The 22,951-nt window shown below is 39.9% G+C and overlaps 1 protein-coding gene across 2 annotated transcripts in view; it reads left to right on the top strand.

Moving 5' to 3' along the window:
- The window catches only part of LOC119892010 (nuclear receptor subfamily 6 group A member 1-A), a 96,255-nt gene that overhangs the window by 42,260 nt on the left and 31,044 nt on the right, over nucleotides 1-22,951 (top strand). Inside the window, exon 3 of one of the 2 annotated variants that reach the window (XM_038704064.1) lies at nucleotides 11,881-11,904. The exons of the other annotated variant lie outside the window; for it this stretch is intronic. Coding sequence (XP_038559992.1) covers nucleotides 11,881-11,904 — 24 coding nt within the window. The remainder of the gene's footprint in view (nucleotides 1-11,880; nucleotides 11,905-22,951) is intronic. 2 annotated transcript variants of the gene reach the window in all.

Here is a 22,951-nt window from a genome sequence, read left to right as displayed (position 1 = left end):
GCAAGACAAATACGCTAGCCTTGTTAAACAGTCAGGATCAGTGAGGTGGTCAGCGAGCTGGGACCCATGCTCTGACAGAAATAGATTTCCCGCAGCTCATACAGGCGGCTGAGCACATTCCCTAGCAAAAGCCACCTGACATCTGTATGGCATCAGGCCCCCATGCTCTGATCCCAGTTCGTCACAGAGAGTGGCAAACAGTCTGATATTGAGTGGATGGGCTTTTATATAGTTCACAATTTTTATTGCCGTCTCAAAAACATGTAAGTTCTGGGTCAAGTGTTTTGCTCGCAAGAGCTTCTCTGTGTATAATAAAGTGCGTGGAATTTATGTCAGGCGCCACTTCTAAGACTCTTACTTTAAGTCCTTTCTTTCTTCCCAGCATCGCTCCAGCACCGTCTGTACACACACCAACACACTCGTCCCAAGACAGTCCCTGTTCTTTAAGTTTTTAGTATTTGACAAATACAAGCAGCTGGGGAGAGTTTGATACAACTGTCATTTCATCTAACTGTAAAGCGTATTTCCCTTTCTTCACTCTGTCAACCAGCTGATGCTCTATGTCCTGGGCCATGTCGGAGATGCACTGGGCAATTTTTTGCCTGTGCAATTAAATATGCCACCTTATATGATGCTTGTTGAGCTTTGGCAGGACTGTTGTTTGTTTAGTTAGGAGTTTCTTTTGGCCTAGCAACTCTCACTCCTTTTGCTGGAAAAAATCTACTGGTTTAGCAGTGGGAGATGGGTGCTTGGATTTCAGGTGTCTTAGCATTTTTACAGGCTTTAGGTTTTGGTGTGCAAGCACCTCGTGCAGACTACACATTGGGGATGTTGTACTTCGTTGACGACAACACATGTGAATCCATACTGGATAAATTCCTCTCGATGCTATCAAGACTTGGAGGAAGGCTGATCCGACTGCTGATGGTTGTCCTTGTGCAGACGGCGGTCTCTAACTGTACCAGAGGTCGATGGCCTTTCTGATGATGGTGCTTCTGCTCTCCTCCGCTGGACTCTGCTGCCCTCTCTGGTGGGCTCTCCGGTGTGGTCTTTGCTGGTCTCCCTGCTTTGTCTTTGGTCGATATCAACCAATGTTTCATTTTGACAAAAATAATGTTCTAAGTGTAAAACCTAAAAATATCCTACATGCACATGTTGGAATACAACTGATGCTGTCGCTAATATGTCGTAAATCTGTTGTAATGACCTCAGCGGTCAGAGTGGTCAAACATAATCAAAAGAGATGATGCCTTTTTTTATTTGCTTGTTTTATTAAAAATGTAGCCACTATTTTTTTTTTGTATTACAATTATGGCTAATATATGCTATTTCTAATTGTTTTTAAATTTTTATTTTATTTCTGGAAATCACCTTGCCTCGCGACCCCCACTTTGGGAATCACTGCGAGTAGTGGACTGCTTGTAGTGCCATTCACACTCATTTCTAAATAGGAAAGGTATTTCGAAAAAAGTTGACTGTGCTTCTTCACAGAGGCAAAAATTGAATTGTAATGCCAGCATTCCTGGTAAGAAATATTTTAAGAGTCAATCTTTCAATGAGGCACAAATACGATTTATTTATTTAACTGTGTCTGTCTTGTACAGGGGTCGGTCTGAGGAATTCAGGAGAAAACCTCTAGCCTAGCTTGTGTGCAACAAAAACACACCTTTTGGTCAAATACATTAGGGTTTACTATTGTGTCTCACAAGTGAAAGAAAAGTCCACTCTCCTTGAATAGATCATATTTATATTTTGAATTTTAATTGCCATGACATCACTTGTATACTGTATAGCACTGAGCTACTCAAAAAGCTAACTTAGCTGAAACAGACATGAACATAATCCAGCTAGATTCTGATATGCCCTTCATTAAATATGTTTTCCTTTCCTTTAAGACAGCTTTGCAGTAGGTAGCTAGGTGTATTGACTCCCACGGGCCGTCAGGTCCTGGCGGAAGCTTTCGGTATGAGCACACAACTGCTGTGTTAACTTCATACTCGTGAAGTTTGAAAACTAAAATCCTCGGGATTCGACCAATGCAAACCATTTCAAGATGTAATCACAGCGGGCATGATCAGCTTCTCTGTCAGACAGTACAATCAAAATTGACACGACTCACCTATGAAGCCTCATAGTAATCCACCAATCAATTATATTCCAAATTTGTCAAACATCAAGATGATCCAATCCAGTAAAAATATTTAGTCCAAAACACATATTTCATCAATAAATCCCCAGGTACTGCTGCCGCATTGTTTCATATTTGCCGGCAGACGTGGCTCGTATGTCATTATAACCGTAATAACTCCGATTTGAATGTAACAACTACGATAGCTTGTATTCAAATTAGCCGCTGAACTCGCAATACCAAATCCGACCCAATAGGAGCTCACATGTCCCTTTCACAGCCTTCAACAGCCAACGAGAGCCCACGCTGTAAGGAAGGGCCAGCCCCTATTTCGTGGGTAGGCTGAGCCAATTGCAAGCAATTGTGCCGATGACTGGCACTTCGTGTAGCCAATAAAATTCTGAAAATAACTATACGCTAAGACATGCGCTTACAAAAACCTGTGTAAAATAGTAAATTTTCATGGTATTGATATGAAATTTAAACTGGGATTAGGTAAGGCTTTATCCTGTGGTCCTACAGTGTTTTCCAGCTAATAAGTCCCAGCTATAGTTGTCTGCATGCATTTGTTAGCAAGCGGAAATGAAAAATATATTAGTTTCAGTGTGTTTAAACTTATATTAATCAATTCCAGTAGCACTTATAATCATTCTGACTTATGGGTTAGACACTCCAGAGTGTTATCTTTCAGAGAAGCCCAAAACCAAATGATTCAAGAACTACATTCAATTTACTTTGGATATGCCTTTAATAGGCGTTTTGCATGAATTTTACAGGAATGTTAAGAGGTTAAACTTTTTGATGGCCTGTATGTGTGGTGGACACTCAGAGATGAAACGGATATCTTGTCACCTGCTTCTGCTTTAGAAAACAAAACCTTTAAAAAAATGTTGCACTGCTCCTTTTAAGGAATGCAAGTTAAGGTTATGCGTTAGTTGAAAGCCACAATTTCTGAGTGATTATTTTTGTATGGCTTTGGCTCAAATTGCATCTCCTCCCTTAACACTCCACACTATGTCTTCACATTAGCGAGTTGTTGTGTATCGAACACGGCATCTTGGTAAGGGATCAGCTAATTATCCTGGCGGGCTTCTCTCTAAAACACCTCTTTGTTGTGCTAATGCGCTCTCTTTGATAGCATCTCCATCCATAACCTTCTCCATGAGTACAGATAACCTGGAGGGGGTAAAGTGGTGTATGTAGGGCGCTGGGAGTCGGGTAGTGGGGGTCGGAGGGTGTGTTGTTGCAGCATGTCCTGCAGCTGTGCCTACGATGACAAGCCTGTCCTCAACCTGCCCTCAGCCAGACTAAACACAGCACACAACTTTACCTGCAGGGCTTCCTGCCTGCCTTCCTATCTGCAGTTCCAAAAGTCTTGTGACTTTGGCGAAGATGCAGTGCTGTTTTGGGATGTCACTGGTACATATCTGCATTGCTATCTATAGTTAAAGCTGTGACGGCTCTCTGTTGAAGTGTGGTAGGTTGGCTGCTCGCCATTGTGCACTGGCCTGACTGAATGCTCTGAACCAGGTTTTTGTGCCCATAGCAGTTCTGAGGGAGTCATGCTTGGTCTTTCTGGGCCACAAGGAAACTAGGTCACTGTGCTGTGCTGTCAGTCGTGCCGCTCTCTTGTGTGTGTGTGTGTGTGTGTGTGTGTGTGTGTGTGTGTGTGTGTGTGTGTGCACAACAGAACTGTAAAATAGGGCTTTTACATAAGGATGGGATGGGTTCCACAGATATGCAATATTGCTGTTGCAGAGATTCTCTCAAACTGCTGCACCCCCACCCCCTCCCTGCGATGCCACACTGGGAGAGAACGAGATAGAAAGAAACAGAGAGGGGGGTGAGAGAGAGAGAGAGAGAGATGAAATTCTCATCCTTGGTTCAGATCCCTAAGAACGCTTGGGAAGGCAGGATCTTATTATCACAGCAAATTTGCAATGTGCAGAGTGGAGGAGATTAGATGCGTCCTGCCTTTGAAGTGTATTTTCCAACCATTGTGCGATGGCAAATTCCATCAAGTGTTGGAGGGAGCCGTGATAAGAGGCACGGGTTATGAATGCTGCGGCATTAAAAGCCGTCATTTGAGCAATAAGATGAAACACTCACAAACTCATGCTAAATGAAAAATATTTCCCCTCATTTCAGCACTGTCATTCATAACTGTGTTGTGGAAAAGCTACAGATACTAAAATAACAAGGTGCATTGGATGGCTTGAATAAATGTCAAAATATGTGGAATATGGATTATACTTAATGTAAATGATGGGGTATCGGCCTTTGAATTGGGGACTCCCTTTTATCTTTCTCTCCTTTTACATATTTGCTCTCCAAATCAGCATCATTCAATGCAGCTCTGAATCAAATGATGCTGGATTAGATTGTTTAAGTTAATTCTCATCTAATAAAATAAATTAATAAAAATCAAGTTTAATCTGCATGTGATGCAACATTTTGGTTTGCAATGGAAAAGAAAGCTGTATTGATTGTTAAAACAGGGTTTTCTTCAGAGAATTGAGTGAAAAACAAAATTAGAAGGCATCAGATTTCCAGAGCAAACACAAAGGTGCTGCTGGGCTTTGATCAGGTCCCCTCGGTGTGTCCTCCTCAGCTCTTTGACCTTCACTTTGAGAGCTGTGGCTTCTCAGGGGTTGGGTGTCAGGATGGGGCCACAGGGGATATGTGAGGGTGAGCAGGAACGTCACTGGAGTAAACCTAACACTTCCATCCCCTCACCCCCCCCCCCCCCAGCCAAGGGTTCCCCAGGGGCTTGAGAGCTGCAGGGTGGGAGGACATCCCCAGGGCACCCAGCTGAGGAGTGACATCCTCAGCCTGGGCCTCAGATCTTGTTGCAGCTTCAGACCAAACACAAACAGTGCAGAGCTGCTGGAGGTGTCTCAACACACATACTGGTTCTACAGTTGGTGTTCTTTGTCTTATTCATCTTTGACATAAAAGAACATTGCGGTCTAGGTGCACAATGCCAAGAATGCTGAAAAAATCATTAATTAAATGGTAATATTCCAGATTGTCATTTTTTTTTTCTTTGGCTCCAAGCGCTCCTTGGTGTGGGGGTTTTCAGCAGTGTCTAGTAGTTAGTAGCTATAAGTCTGTGGATTACCTTATCACTGTACTGTACTATTGCAGAAAAAAGCGTTGCAGAATATCTATATTTACATACACTTTAATTAATGTGGATTTAGTTAAAATTTGTGTAAACCAGAAGCCTCCTTTCTATTAGCAGGGTTAGGAAACCTCGTTAACAAAAACATAATCCACGCAGATTTCTGCTGATTTCCTGGCCAGGTATTCACTTAAAGACAGACACAACAATTAACATTCTTATATTGACTAACAGCCAGCCACATCGTCATCATAACCTGAGCAGATGATATATTATTTCAGTCCTGGACATGGCATAATGTCATATACCACTTAGTAGTCAAATGCCCTCATACCCCCATTGGGGTTTATTAATAGCATGCCATTAACAAAAACAGCAGTGTAGTATACTTATTTATGCAATGCGTATAGCATGCCATTAATTATATATAGCCCGTAGAAGTTGGTGCTTGATCAGTGGATTGAACAAACAGCAACTTTCATTGTTGTTGACAGTGAAGGTAAACACCCCCACACATACCAGTTCTTATGCCTATCATAATGAAAGAATACTTTTCTAAATGAACGTTACTGCACACATTCTAAGAAGTTAAACTCAGAGGGATTTGAGACCCAGGTGTCTAACATTGTGTTTTGAGTCTGTCAGAGTCCTCCATGCAGTTCTTGTGACAGCATCTAGCAGACATCCAGCTGTTTAAGTGGATGTTAATTTTGTTACAGGCATTTACTGTAACTAAAGACCCACTATCAAAAACAGATCGGTCAGGCACCTGCTATGAAAATGTAGGCTACATTAGGTACAAGTTACTGTTTTTATTTTTAATATTTCTGCAGCTCAGTGAGGATTGGGAGCAGTTTAACTTTGAGCCAAACAACAAGACAATGACAAATTTATGTTCTTGGATGTGCTGGTGAAACACTGTATTGTATGCTGCGTTTCTAGAGACCATATTGTCAAAAATGAAAACTTCAAGACTACAAACAATTTGGTCAGTTTTGTGAATTCTGACTTCCCAGTAAACCTTTATCTCCTTTGTCTCTGCTACTGCTTGGCATTACATAGTTCCTTTGCTTACCTTGTAGCTGCAGTGAACAAATGTTGATGGAATGTCTGAAGAAGCTTTGTCTGGGAGTATTCACCTGCAGTACAGTGACACACAAAGTGGAACTGCTGTTTATCAGGATTTTGTGCAACATTTTACAAGACGTGGAAAAAAAAAAGAAGAGTGAGCGGGGCCAAACAATCCTTACCTGGTCGCTTGAAAACTCTCTGTATGTGTTTTGTCTGGCATTCAGCACTGGCCTTCATCAAAATAATTGGATTTTAAGAGGAGACTTTCTATGTTGGTCTGCCTTGCTTGGCAGAAATCGAAGACTCGGACAAGGGAGGAGGCTTCAACACAGTGACTGGTTCTTGAGGCAGATACTCTAGATGCTCCCCACATGCTGCTAGTGAAATATTGAGTTGGTTTTCGGGGGAAGCCTTCCCACAGAGCTTGGCTGGGATATTTTTAGACTACAGTCTCTAAGTGGAGGTCTGAGAAACAACACTTATGGGGGGGACACACACACACACACCCTTTTCGCCACTGATCCCCCACCCTTCCGTTTTTCCTTATTCCTCTTTTCCTTTTAATCTTGGATTTCTTCAACTTAATCAGTGTGGTGAATACTATGTCTGCATCATTAATGGCTTCATGAACTGTTTTATATATGAAGTCTTAATGTGTCCACGCTGACAGCTAAATGATTCCTCCCAGGTGTTCTCTAACCTTCTGTTTTCTTGTTGAAGTGGAACTATAGCAGAGCTGTATGCGCATACGCAAGGGCCCCTACAGAATAATTCATTTGCTGCTTTGATAAGTGATAATGGACCCAGTAAGGTATAATTCATATGCCCCAGATCTCTTTAGAGAGTAGTGGGACACAAAGTGTCCCGCTACATCACTGAGTACCCCCCTCTTTCAAGACTCTCGTCTGGTTGAAGAGGGACCATTTATTATTTAAATCCCTCTATAATTCATTCATTCCCCACCAATACATCCTCCGTTGCTCTTTCCTCATCTAGTGCAAATTAGCATGAGCTATGTATCTTTGTGTCTAACAACGGAACAGAGAAAGTAAGCAAACTGAAAAAGATAGCAGCAGCTCTGTCATACATAGATGGCTCAGTGCTTATTTCTACCATCCTCCTTGTGATGTGATGCTGTGTGACATATTGAGTCTAATTTGTAGCCTAAAGAACCAAACAGCTGTGGCCTATTTTGTTTAGCTGTTGTTCGGGTGATGTCACCATTTCTGCCTTGTAAGGCCGCCTTGCTCTCGGCGCTCGGTGTGAGGATGTCAGGAGCATTTCGCTAAGCTGCTGATGAGGAGGGCAGGGGTTGTGTAGCCTTTAGATTAATCTGATAAATCAACTGAGGCTGTTATGTGCAGTATTTTTAGACATCTATTAACCAGTGTTAAATATTCACACATACCCTTTGCTATATTTGACATGACCTATTCTTTATGTAATGAATAACAGATATTATGATGTTTGGAGGGTGAACATTGTCTTAAATGTAGAAGAATTACTTTTGCCCCCAGTGGTATCTAGCAATGCATATAGGTTTTGTTTGCTTCTGAAATGAGATTTGTTTCCACCAAAGAAGTAACTGGGACTTTGTTTCTGGAAAATATGTAGTTTAATATTTTTAATGTAAATTTTCAATGCTGTAAGCTCCAGAAAAGCACTTCGATTTACTTCCATTTTATTGGTGTGGAGGCAGACATCTCAAAGTCAGGTACCTAACAACATGGACACTATGGTAGGTGAAAAATGTTTGTAATAAACAAAATACAATAAAAATAATTAGTTTTTTCTGGCGCAAACTCGGTCTCCTGAAGATGACAGTGAATTGTGGTTGAAAGCCCGGAAAAGGTTAGTGTCCATGAGTATTGTTTCCCAGGCCAAGAATGAACTTTTACAATGGTTCCTTGGTTGAGCAATATGCACATTTGTGTAAGCGCAGGTGCCATATACACACAAATTAATTCTGCAGAATGGTTGCTTCATTGATGTATATATTTGCTCCTATAACATGCCCAAAACTTGTATTATGTGGATCTTTTTTTATTAAAAGTATGTGTAATCCTCAGTGTGTAATATTTAGTAGAATCTGTTGACAGAAATGCAAATAATATACATAACTATGTTTTCAGTGGTGTTTAAAAAAAGACCTTACATAATGAAGCGTTTTTATTACCTTAGAATGAGACATTTCTACATCTACATACACCGCGGGTCCTCTACATGGAAGTCGCCATGTTGCGTCGCCATGTTTCTACAGTGGCCCAAAACAGTCAAACTGCTCTACAGAGCGCGTTTCATTACTAAAGAAGAAGACAAAGACAGCGACGAAGACAGTGATGAAGTTTCCGCCTCCCGTCCAAATTAAAACGGTGAATCAGAAGATGTTTGTTTGAAAACGCTGCTGACCCGATGGACAAAACAGTGGACTTTATAAAAGGATGACACACACTCACATTTGGCTTTGTGAGTCGGTCTTATCAGTCATGCAAAACAAAAACACGATGCTTTAAGGAGTTTTAGTTTTGGCATTTTTATTAAAATATAAGTACTGTGTAAATAACACTTAACAGTTAGCCTAGCCTACTGTGTATTTACTTTGCGACAACTCCCAGTCTGTTTTCCGCTGCCGTCTCTCGTACTCCCGTGTTACTTTCAGTAACAGTTCCACTTTGTTGTCGGTCAATGCAAAAAAAAAAGAAAAAAGCCTGGTGTGGTCCTTGGTCTGTATTAATTTCTTCTTTCGCTAAATCGACTGCTACTGCGGAGTAGACCATCTGCTTCATTTTTACACTGGCATGCGCATGCACAGTGTAGGCTACCTGAACGGCCACTAGATGTGTGTTTTCAGTCCTTCAAATATAGACAGAGATCAACTCTGACAAGCAGCTGAAACGCTGCTGTGGACGGAGAAGATCGTTTTCGTTATAAAACTGTTTTAAAAACGTAGCAGTGTGGATGTAGCCTCACATTACCCAACTCCTCTCTCTACTCCTCTCACGTCAAACCTACCATTTCCCTGTAAATCTCCCGTATTTTTAACCTTTATAAAGTCAAAGAAAAACCTTCTGCCCGTATTTAAAGTGCTACTCTCCCTCTGGTAAAGTTGGTGGCAGCATGTAAGATATGTAGACTGTGCTTCCTGCAGAAGGATTAAAAATGAAAACAATCCACTGAAATGATATAAGGCCTATAGCCTACTGATGGCAAACCATAAGAAATTAGAATGAATATAGTAGCCTATGTAATATTAACAATTGACTGTATAATATGGAATTTACATTGTAGCCTATTTTTTTTTATTTAAATTTTCCTTATTTTCAAATCTCATTGAAGGCAGTTATGACTCCTCTCTGTAGCCCTTCTCCCTTTCTCTGCTCCTCTCTCTCCCCCCTAAAGCCCACAGAACCTGCCTGAGCTTTCCAGAACAAAAAGCAGCTACTTCAGAGTTTATCATCGACTCATGATGCCTGTGCTCCTTTATCTCCTAAATATTTTGGCTACAGCCTTTTTTGTTGCAGTTTTAATGGTTGTAGTAAATTTATAAAGATGCTGTTTGTTCTGTTTTTGTAGTTTATTCCACAGGAAAGCTATATTTGTTAAGCTATAAGATGTTCACAGTAACCAGGCAAAAGCTGCTATGGTTTAAGTCTGTAACACAGATTGAGCGGAATTTGTTGCCCATGTTTCCTGGCAATAAAATAAACAGTTGTCATTTCATGATACTTTATCATCTGTTAACTTTAACACTTAATACATTGTTTTAGGACCAATTAAATAAATATACAGTATACTATATAATGCTACATGATAAATAAAAGGCTCCAAATAGACCCAGTGATCGGTGATCGGTATCGGCTGATGCTGCTTTCAGCAATCGGTGATCGGCCCAAAAAATCCTGATCGGAGCACCTCTAGTAAGAAGTAATAAGAGAAGAGAAATTTGGATAAATGGAGGACCACATGAGCTGACAGAGCGTGACGGCCACCATAGATTCTCCTACACGCTTGCAAAGGGAGAGGGGAACGTTGAGTGAGTTGTTGGTTGCATTTTGCAACCCTCAACACTAGATGCCACTAAAACTTACACATTGAACATTTAAAACAAAATTAAGTAAGATTTGGTGGGTTTCTTTTGCAATTTGGTGTAATTCACAGCTTTCGCAAATAAGGACAGCTGTGTTTGTTATGATGAAGTCTTCTTCGGTCACTTTGCAGCCTCTGCCATGATATCCATACTGACAATACCAAGCAAGCTTCTCCTTATAGCTAGCTGAAGAGCCTTGTTGCTGTGTGATATGGTACCGTAAAGCATTATGCTCAGAGTGGTAATAACTGAGAACCCTTTTTCCCATTACAAGTCAGTGTGCCATCAAAATGATTTTGAAGATATTTAAATTTTTGATAAAATTACAACATAATGCTGTTTTAATTAAGTTAATTGAGTTTGACATTGATAGGGACATGTTCCTTTCATCCACCTATATCTATGCCGATGGCTGCAGCTTGCTATGAGGTCTCTGAGATCTGGACCTCTGCAATTATTTCCTAAAAATTTTTTAAAAAAATAAAACAATTTTATATAAAAGTCAATCCTTTAAGTGGCTACTAATCAGTTATATGGTGTGTTGTGAACAAAGTAGTCTCATCTACTGGCCCAGCTCATTACACACACTTCTTGAGAAGTTCTTGACTTGAGAAGTCAGTCTCTTCTGGGTCATTGTGCTGCTAAACTGACAAAATTTTGTAATTTCTTTTGCTCACTAATTATGCGCCTTAATTTTATCAGAATCTTTGTGGGCAGGAAATGTGCAGGAAATGAGGCACAGATAGATAGTTGTACCACAATGTTTCAGTGCTACCTCATTTAATACTATAATTAATTGGTCAATAATCAGAAATACTTGTTTTATTTTATTGCAAAGAATAATTACATTTAGTGTATTGGTGTATATTTAATTTAAAGACATATTAGGTCTGTGTATCTTCTACCTATCTATCTATCTCAACAATTTTATACTTCCTGTGGAACATCTTAGCAATCAAAATTGTAAATTTCCAAGTCAAAACTTTTCCAGCACCTCTTTCTTTACTTGTAATGAACATGTATTTTTGGTGGATGTAGCAATAACTACATTAAAAATTAATTATTTCCACCCTTGCCTGGGGACCCCACACTCTTGGGTGTGTGTGGGTGTTAATACAAAAAGTACAAACTGGGCAGTAGGCTACAAGTACATGAAGTAAGCAGCATTACCTTTATCTTGCATTTCTGTGTTGTAGTTAGGTTCAGAGGTCTTAGCCATGACAGTCTTATGACTGATACTGTTTTGCCTGCACCATAGTGCAACACTGCACTGGGTTCATTATGCATACCTGTTCCTTCCCGCAGTACAGGCCTCAGCATGTCAGGCCAATTGTCTCGACCTAGCACATAGACATAACAATACCAGTGAAGAAGTCTAGAGCCTCACTACTTAAAGACGGTATGTCCTGACAATTCCATCTCTATTGATCATGTTTATTGATAAGAGTTTTCTGTTTTCTGTTTCCACAGATGCAATCAATGAAAGTAGCCTGGGTAAGTGGAATACTCAGCGTTTTGATCATATGTGTGCTGTTTGATGAAGGTTATTTGTCGCGAACTAAATCATCAATAGAATGAAATGCTGTAGTGTGATGCTTTTTTTCTGCCACATGCATTATTGCTACTGCTGCTATTACTGTTACTACTAGTGATATAGTCTAGGAAGTAGTGAGCAGACTGTCAGTTTTTTTCAGTCTTTGTGTTTTCTTTTTTTAGATGGCCAAATTGGTCAGTCCTGAATAATCCTTGTCTAAGAAAGTTGTCTAGAATTTGTAGCTCATCATTTTCTGCCCAGGTTGCCCCATTTACCCGGTTATGCTCTTTCTCCTTAGTTAGCTTGGTTGGTCTTAGTGACACTTTGTGACATTAGCTTGGATCAGACTGCTGACTCATCCATCTGCTCTGGAGAGCTTTCATGCTTGTTGGAAACTTTTTTCCCTGCAATACAGGACATTTATTAACATACTCAAAGCCATCTGCCCTCCACTGTTCTGTTGTAGGTATATATGGAAAATAGTGTGCATTATCAGCAAAAAATAAATAAATAAAAATTACTCATGCAGAATGGCCCCTTTCAGAGTTATTTTGTATTATTGACTCTAACATGTAAGTAGCTTATTAAAGTGAAGCAATTTAAATTGATCATATGTTTAGAGGAATTTTAAATATATTAAAGTAAACATACAATATTTTTGCCTGAAATGTAGTGGAATATAAGTATCTATTAGCAGACAATGGACATTCTCTCTGTATTCATTCTCTTAATTACTTAAGTGCAATACTTGATGAAATATACTTAATTTCCACCACTGGCTTTGGGCTGAGACTGGGTCCTTGTTTGCGTTATTTCAAAAGTATTTTATCAAGAGATGTCCTTATTTGTCTCTCTGATTGTGGCAGTTGTTTGCGTCCAAACTGGTTTTGTGTTGCAATTACATAAACAATGCCTAGTGGCAGGCAGGGCTGCAAACGTTTGAATTGAGTTTGGAATGAGATTTGGTGTTGGTGAAGTCGGTGACATTACCCACATCAGGGGTTGGGCTATTTGTTCCTCAAACCCCATGGAGTTTGTTTAAAAAGTCAAACAGCCAAAAATCACAGTTTTAAAGCATGTGTAGATGAAAAGCCATGTCAATAATGATACTCAATGAATCAGTATGGTGTGTGTGTGTGTGTGTGTGTGTGTGTGTGTGTGTGTGTAGTCAATGCATTACTTTAGTCTGGTGAGCAAAAGGCGAGTAATGGCTAAAACAAAGGAAAAATGTTGCTTGAGGTCCTGGCTTTGAAGCTCTGATTTGCAGTTGGAATCAGTCTGGTCGGGTCTTAAAGATGCATAGGCTGGGTCTCAGTTTTAGGCCCATGCAGAACTCTAGCAACACTAAATTTTTATTTAGTGTTTTTTGTTAGAAGGAAATGTGTGGTAAAATAAATTCTCTCATATCCAACATCCAATAAAGCAGAGAGATCTGAATCTGAGAGTGAAGGTCTAGGTCATTTCTCAGGATCTTTCTATATCATCACAACAGTACCCAGACACCTAGGTATGACCTGTACTGATTATAATGTATGATTAACACAGTGATACAGACTGTTAGCTACAGCATGGAGGCTTGTGACATTCCTGCATTCCTCCTACTGCAGGGAGGAATGTTTCTGGGTAAACCTGCCTCAGTGCTGTTTCCAAATAATTCTCAGTGTTTGCTTTAATCCGCTTGAAGTGTAAGATGAGTGGGGTTTACTGCATTAGGAAATTTCACACATGTCAGTTATGTGGTGAAATTATACTGATGCTCATATACAGCACATTACTCAGAGAGGGAACGTTTTATATATGCGTGTTGTTCTATATGTTGTGGTTGCTCTTTTAAGATAATGTGTGTAATTCTAACTGACGAATACATTTTACTTTGAAACCCTCAATTGGCTATTACAACCCCATGTGGATTTTTCACATAACACCATATAAGTAGTTCAAGGCAGCGTTTAAATTAGCTCTTTATTAGCAAATTTGCATTTATCAGGAATATATGAAAAATGAAAGTGTTTTCTCATGACAAGATGAGATGTGCCTATGACAGCAAATCCACAGATGTTGGTAGTTTAAAGCCATAAAGCATATGTAATGTGTTAAATGCAGATATCATAATGTGGAGCAGACGGGGCCTTTCAGAACAGCAGGTATTTTGTATTTTTATGTGTGTGTGTGTGTGTGTGTGTGTGTGTGTGTGTGTGTATATGTATATGTATATATATATATATATATATATATATATATATATACACTGAACAAAATTATAAACGCAACACTTTTGTTTTTGCGACATCTTAGGAATTGTGCTGTGTGATGGAACTGCACATTTTCGAATGGCCTATTGTGGCCACCCTAAGACACACCTGTGCAATAGATGTGTGATCAGCATCATGATATGCCACACCTGTGAGGTGGATGGATTATCTCGGCAAAGGAGAAGTGCTCACTGACACAGATTTTGACGGATTAATGAACAATATTTGAGAGAAATAGGCCTTTTGTGTACATAGAGAAAGATCTTTGAGTTCAGCTCAAGATGAATTGGGGCAAAAACACCAAAGTGTTTATAGCATCGGATAATGTAGAGTAAAGCCAGCCGAGGTTGTACAGTTATATTGCCAAGTTCAGTATCATTGAGAAGCATTTCAGCACTGGCAAAAATAAAATTCAAAGTGATACACTTAATTTGTCAATGACTTGAACTTTGCTAGAGCTGCACTATTAAATAAAATATAAAAATGTGTTCATTAATCAATTAGTCAATTGAGCGAAAATCGACATTTTTTATAACCGATAACAAACAAAATGGGATGTTTTCACATTCTCAGATACGACAATTCGCAATCTTGTTTGGCACGGAAAAACAGCAATGTGTACTTAAAATTTAAATCCACAATTTCTCATCATGACACAGCCTGGAGGGCATTTCTTTTATCTGAAACTTGTACATCAGCACGCAGGCCTTCCTACAGTTGAGGTAAGACCAAGATAGTAAGATACCTCTTTGTCTCCACACCGAAACCAGTGCGACTGGCCTCTCCTAGTGTCCCTGCCTCCCTGATTAGAGGTCTCCTCAGAGCGTAATGACAGAATTGTGTTCCTGTCAGTTCCTGCTGCTCAGAGTGGGCTAATAGTCATGTTAGCCCACGCAGCATGTCATTAGCTCTCCACCCGTAGCCCAATGAGGGGCACGTCTGTCATTTCGAGGCTAAATCACAGGGCAGGCAGGCCGGAGATCGCAGTCACACCGGTGCTCTGAAGCTCCAGTGTTTTCCGCCCACCCTTTCTCGCTGCACTTAATATGCACTGACTTACACATAATGTATTAACATGGAGGAATTACAGCGACATGGGCTAGAGGAGGCAAATGGAAGTCATGGAAGGCACTTTAATCGGTCGCTGATACAGAGATCATTCCATCAAAATCGTAATTTGAAACACACTGCTCATTTCTGACTGATTGGATGATTCATGGTTATCACTCGGATGATTAACAGGCTTGCGTAGCATCTATCAGGGCTCGAGCTAATCTGCTTTGATTATTAGCCTCTAAGCCTTCCTTCCATGCTGGGCTTGTCGAGTACAGAGTGATGAGAAATTACACTCTGCTCATATTTTGTATTAATCTATCTGTGCTTACTTGTCAAACTGATAATTGCGTCGCCCATACAGATCACACCCTCAAGAATGTATTTGCAGTGTTTTTTCTAGCCTCACACGTGCAACAGTGACTTCACCCTTGTGTGTAATGTTACAGTGTATAAATCAATTATTGCAGTGTAAATACGTGGTTTAATAATCAAGTTATGTTTGATGTATGTAGAGTTCACATGTCTTCTTATAAGGGTTCGTAGACTCCTATGTCAAAAGTAAGTGTGTAAAGCTAACAGTCATACTAAATCAAACTAATTGTCTGTAGTACATGTTTCAAACCCCCAAAACTATTGGATGAGATTGACTGATTATCAGTCTGGACAAAGTGACAACAGCTACAAGTAGAAATCTCCTCTCCAACTGGGTTTGTTTCAGGTGTTCAGCTTCTCACACTGAGGGGTGCTAGCCTGGCCTGGCTCATCTACTCTGAAGAGTTCTACCAAATGTCATTAGCCAATTACACCTTTTAATCAGAAATATGATTTCAATACATATGTTGATGTTGAAAATAACTTTTCAATATAGTGAAATCTTTTCCTAATGGAATATAGTAACTACCAGAAAGAGGTTTGGCATGAAAATCAGCAGCCTGTATGAAGCATCTGTTACATGTATGCATACCATATAGAAATCAGTTTACCCTGTTTCTCCACACAATAAAACCTACTGCACATTTTACAGCTTATTGGTCACAGTGGGGTTTTAATACCAACCACAACTTGCCCTGCAGCTGAAACTTCATGGGAAATAAGCTGAGTACGACATATTTAACACATTTTCAGGCCTGTGGCTCCATAAGTAGATAAGAAGTGGATCCGTTTTTGATCCACGTGAGCCAGATCTTGGCAAAGCTGTGGGTCGATCCTTGAGTCAGGGGGACGAGCTGATAATTATGAGCGAGCGTGACCGTGTTATACAATACACGCATATCTTTACTCAGCGCCATGACCTTCTCCGCTAAGATTTGCGTCTGCCTAACTTTGCCCTTTAGTGGGGCATGTTGTGTAAGTAAAGGGGCACAACGTGAATAACATTGGTATTTGCGCAACAGCCTGTGCTGAGTGTAGAGCTAACTGGAGCAGGAGAATGGCGCTGTTCGGCGAGGTTCACGGCTGTTATTCCTACAGGCCATGAGCGTGAAAGGAGCTAATGCCATCTGACAGTTCTGGAGCAAGAAGAGGAGGGCTGGACAGAAAAGGAGGAGAGAGAGAGAAGGGGGGATGGGGGGGTGCTAAGAGATAGAGTGGGATGGGGTGGGGGTAGTACATGGGGGGGGGGATGAGAGAGAAATAGAGGATGAGCTAGATATGGACAAAGCAGGGATGAGGGATATGGGAGGGGAAGGGCTAAAGACATACTGTAGGGACCTCTATTGTTGCCCGCTGTAGAAAATGGCCTCTGAGAGCCATCGCCTTTTATCAGTGTGACATTAAAAGTTCAGATATTCCAACATTTTCTCTAAATAAGATGAAGCAGGAGCTGAAGGTTGGATATTCTATCAAATACTTGTCACAGTGCACACTGTGGGACAGATTCACTCACGGCTGCCATTTTGAAAATCTGTCTTTGAGGGAATTCCAGAAATCTTCTCAAAGCATCACACACACACACAGTGTTTCGTCCAATGTTTCTCTATGATTTTGGGGTGCACGGGCACTGTCGGCCATGTTGATATAAGACCCATTTCCATTTTGTGTTTCCGCGTCGTAAAATGAGTTATACTGCTTTAACACTGACAGACAAACAAAGTCGGAAAAGGAGGAGTGGCAGTAAAGAGATAGACGGCAGACAGATGGAGGGAAGAGGGAGTGGGAAGTGAGGTGGGATCCCACTGTAATTTGACAGGCTCCAGTCCCACTCAGGCTTCAGGAGCAGTTCTCTTGAAGGAGGCGTAGCAGACACCCTGCTGCCAACCTAACCTGTCATTATCGACATGGCAGAAAGACATAGAGATTCCGCGTCTTGTTGTCTCACCCTCTTTTAAAATGCACAACCAGAGATGTGAGAATTACTGTGTGTCCCATTGTGGCTTCATAGCATGTGGAGAGAAATTAGTCCTCAGATCTGTTGACTTTATTACACACTGAAACATTGAAAATATAAAAATGCGCAAATATAAGCCTGCGTAACAAGCTGCACTAAGTATGGCTAAAAAATCCTTAAGCAATCACATCTAACACCAGATTTCAATTTAGATATTATGTGATGCTTTTCATCTTATATTTGACATGTATTGTCTACATGTTGCTTATAACTGAAGTGGTTAAATGCTGCAATGGTCTATCCTTAAATAGTATAAAAATACAGAAAATGCTCAGTAGTGTTTTCATTTAGCAGTAGCCAGTAATTTTAGGTCCTGTGAAGAATATTTCTAGTAATAAACAATGAATTTTGTTTTATCACAACTGGACTCATTGGCTCAAGCATTATGTTATATTACAACTGTTACTTATCAGTAACAGGTCAACATTCAATTTGAATGAGACACAAAGGGGAAACCCCTTCCAGAGGCTTTCCTTAGCAGACAAACCTTTGTCAGGTGCTGTGTGTAGAGGGTACATGAGGTTTTGTTTGAGCTTGACTGCGTTTGTTAAATCTGATGGGAGGAGTTTTACCTTTTGACTAACTGTACAGCTAGTCTTGCAAATATTTGCCATGAACATAATTTTCTGTCTCCAAAATGGACGTATCATTTTTGCGACAAAAGCCATACTTTATTTATTTTTTTTAGAGCTGGAGCAAAACCTGTATTTTGATCCAGAATAGTCAGCCACCACTGGAAGAGAAACCACTTCTGTTAGCAGAAACCAAACAACATCAAAGGTGGTGTTGGTTGTTTGGCAGCAGATAAGACGATTAGGAATCAGAGCCCCCTCAGCACCCTCCATCATTAAAGCTGCTGGCCCACATCTATAGATTATAATGGCTGCTCTGCTGCCTCAGGTCGCACATCGCTCCACTTTGATCAGCCTGTTGAAATTTGTGAGTGAACAAGTCAGCTCATGCTGCTGACTTTTCTGGCTCTTTGGCTGCTGACAAAAAGCTCACAGGGACTCCATGTTTGTATAATATCGCCCTCTGGTGGGGAAGTGTGGTGCTGCCACCACCACTTACTTCTTATCATGCGATGGTGCTGTGATAATGACACAAAGGAGCAAGTGAACTAAGGAAGTGATAATTCAAAATTCAAACTTGTTTAAAGCTAAGACTTCTACAAGTTTTGTAGTTTTTACCATCTGTTTTGTTTGTCCACTGGACATTTTGATCATGGTATTTAAACTGTGACATTAAGGTGATATTAAACAATCCAGGCGGTTAGTTGCTGTTTCCTAGCTACACTTAACTCTATGCTTTTCAAAAGCCACATATTCTTTGACATCCAATAATATTATTGTTGCAATAAAAAAATGATAACCACTAAAACCATCTTGAAATTGTGAAATGAACAGCAGGCAAAATGAGCAAAGCTGCAGCTGCCCCATGGCTCAAGACTGTTATGGCACTGAAGGCGCCAGGTTCACTGTGTGGCAATATAAAGTGAAATGATGAGAGCCGGAAGGTAACACCTGTATTATCAAAACACCCACTATAAGGGTTATAATCTAGTTATAAGGACTTAACTATTTAAGTTTATATTGTGGTTCCATGGTGCATATTCCTAAATACTTTTTTGCATGGCTAAATTAAAACAAACTATTTATGAATTATTAACTAATACATGGAAAATGCCCAGAGAGTAAGCGAAACGGGGCCCTCTGGGCTCCCTAGCTGCTTAATCTGGCCCTGCTGTTAGACAACGTACCTATATGTCTTTGATATTTTCCTCAGTTTTGTGTCCTTGTAATGTAAAACCTTTCATTTGGGTAAGCAAAGTTGTATATAAAAGTATTTTATTCTTAGATGATTTCAGCACGTTATAACTGATAGAGTCATTCAGTTTTAGGGTGTCTTCATTATTTTCAGAGCTTGATTGCATATTGTTCTCCATTTGGTCAAACAGGATGTTGCTCCTGTCTGAAACTGTGATGTCAGTATAGAGCAATGCTTGAAACCCACTGTGAAAAACTGGAAGGCAGTAAATGTCCCTCCTCTTCTCCTTTTCTTTGTAAGGCATAAAAAGGCAGTGGTTTAACCTTTGACATCCCCTTATGCTGACTTGTCCCACTGTTCATCAGAATCTGACTCCGGTTAGGTAAATTCCAGGGTTAGTTAATTTTTTGGGTGGTAATAGATCAAAATCATCTGGCTACCGTGCCATTTTTGGGGTATGCCAAGAAATATGGAAAAACCTAGGCTTAGAAATGATGAGAACCTCTGTGAGGCAGAATGGCGATGGGAACACATCCAACCTAAAAATATCCAAACAATTTTTAATCTACCTTGCGTGTAGGTCTGGATATTGTTGTTGCACACCGCGTCCTCTTACCCTGACGTTGCATATTTACTGCTGCTACTTTACTGCTGAGTTGAATATCAGAAATGTCAAAGTTAGGGTTTTGTCCCTCACACTCCAAGCTGTGTTTAGAGACACAATTTTGTGCTTAGATTCAACAATCATCCAGAGAGAAATCCATTGTAGGAAAGGCACAGAGACTAATTTCAAGTGCAATGCAACAAGACTTCTGTTTTTCAGTAAGGGGTGAAAGGAATTCTGGGAGACCAGTAACTGAAGAGGTAGTGGATGAGGCAGATTGAAGGAGAGAGGGTATTAAAACAACACTTTATCGCTGAATAACTGGCTTGCAGTGAACATCACAGACTGCTGAGATGTGCAAGTAGAAGGGGATGCAAGGGGGGATGTTTTCTTAACATCTGCATTGTAGGATATACTGTATGTTAGTGATACTGGCCTTTTTCACAGCAGACATTTTGACTTGTCATAGTAATATTAGTGATGGCTCTATGCTATTCAAGTGTGCCAGTAAGTTATGACCGCGTTACAGTGAGACATCATGCAAAATTTCAGGATGCTGAAACTAAATGGAATTCAGCCATCATTCAATTTAATTATGTGTAAACGATGTAACTTGTGCTTTTCCCACTAGGACATGTCAAAATGTCTTCTTTCAGTCTTTATTATTAAAGTCACAGATGTCCAAACAAAGCCTTAGTGAGTCAGTTACATTGGTAAACTTTAGCCCTTTCGAACATGCACTTCATCATGGAAATGTGCTGGCAGTTTTATATGTCACTATCATGGTTGAATAATCCCATGAGTCACTTTTCCATAGAGGTCATGGCACAAAGTTAGAATTGAATGCTGTTGCATTAATGGAAAGGCTACTGCAACATATAGGCAAAAAAATATAATAAATGTGAGCCTTTTTTAAAAGCACAGTAATACATTAAACATGTAATTATCATCAACAAAATACTATAGTGAATGAGATCATTTTAAGTTGCAGAGGATGACCTCATGTAAGCAAAGTCTATAAAAGGATGCTTTTATTTAATTTTTTTTAAACAAAACACAATAGTCATTGGAAATCAGTCATCAGTCACCCTGAATGTCCAACTATCAATTAAGCCAACATCTAACGGAATGAATATCCAGTAATAAAGTGGTGAACTTCCCTACACCACAGACCACCAGGGGTCCTAAAATTGCCATATTATGTACATGTCAGTAAGTGTCTGTAATTTAATTAATTGCAAAATTTCAGGGATTTTACACCATTAAAGTACAGTAACAACTGAGGTAAGTCCTGCAACATTAGCTAATTTTGTGGACCTGTCTTATGCGGGGGGGTCCTGCTATTCTAGATATCCCCAAGTTACAGTATGTTTAATTAAGTTACCACAATTTAAATTACATAAAGGAAAACCTGGGAACAACATTGCCATTTTGGGAAATACACCTTTTTAATTTCTGCCATTAACTCTTTAAGTTGGTGGCCTGGTCCCCTCAGTTTTATATGCCCCTTGGAAGTTCAGGCAGAGAACAGCTGCATTGATCTACTGGCCATCAGGGATCCAAAAAGCAAATGCATCCTGGGAATGTAACATGGATCATTGTAAATCTAATCTGCAGGAGTGGACACCCATAGCGCTGAGGTCAGCAGCGTCCACCTCAAACAAACAGAGCAAGCAGCTTTTGAAGCTTCTGAGATGACTCGTCACAAAGAGTCATAAGTAAGTCACGTATCAATTAGAAATACCCAACATTTCCTGGTTACAGCTGATCACATGCAAATATTTTCTGGCTTTTTTTTCAGTTTCATATAATAATTAATTAAAATGACTGATGTTATTTCCATGAAAACCAAAATGAATGAAATTACTTTTTGTCCTCTTGTGAATGCTGCATTTATCAGTTTTTTGGGTATTTGAATATTTACAATAAATATATTTTAAAGGAATTAGCAACCTCCCCCCATTTGATTCATATAAATATAAAGTCTTCATGTGATCACACTTCATGTGTTCACACTTATTTATCAGTAACATAAATTCAAATGTTGTGTGGGACTGTTGAGAGTGTTGCTCTTGGTCTGCAAGAGAAATTGTTGTTGGTGGTCTTGCTGGCCTTCAGGCATGGTGAGGCAGCTCATTTCAGGTTTGGGCCTACAGAACGACACCCCAAAGCTCTGGAAGAAAGTAGGAGCCCACATCATATCAGAACACCATTAACTCCTACCTAAATTTTAAGAAAAGGCCAATGGAGGATTCATATTTCTCTCTGGCTCTGTTATACACAATATATTGAGTGTAGGCAGTAGGACTTACAGTACGTTTTTATCTGCAGAAGGGTGATGAAGGTCTGGAAGTACTTTGGAAAAGTTTATCATCCTTCTTTCAACAACAAACACTGATTGTTCTTCTTTGATACTTGGGGAATCAGAATGTTTGCATATATGTATCTTTGGAGGAGAACAAGAACAGTCCGGCCTATTCCTGTTTTTCTTGAAGCTCTTTGTCTGAAGAGTGGAGAGGTTTGGCCTGTGTGACAGTGTGCAGAGGGGGGAAGGGAGCTCAAACAAAAGAAATGCCCTTTGTTACTCTAATGTTTAGGGAAATGCAGGAAAACAAGCCACAAAACAGCTCATTCGAGCTGACATTGAATCATATTAGCATTTTAGCTAACAACTTTGGCTTGTTTTAAAAGGGCTTTGCTGCATGTGTGTCAGGAGCAGGAAAGTCCAGAACACAAGAACAAACATACTGTATCAGGAATGCTCCGGCTGCCTGAGGCTGATTTAGATCACATTTTCACTTTAAATACGCTTCTCATGTCTTGAGAGATACAACAACAGGAGTTTAAGTCTTTTAATGTTAGTGTCAAATGACAAAATCTTACTTGAAGTTTGACAATTAGTCAATTTGAGATGATTTCATCATATGTAAATCTCACTTGTG

Source organism: Micropterus salmoides, unplaced genomic scaffold, assembly GCF_014851395.1.
Source record: "Micropterus salmoides isolate LMB-PRFRI ecotype aquatic unplaced genomic scaffold, ASM1485139v1 Ms_hic_scaffold_7, whole genome shotgun sequence".
In the NCBI taxonomy this organism is placed as follows: Eukaryota; Metazoa; Chordata; class Actinopteri; order Centrarchiformes; family Centrarchidae; genus Micropterus; species Micropterus salmoides.
This window is presented reverse-complemented; position numbering and strand designations above follow the sequence as displayed.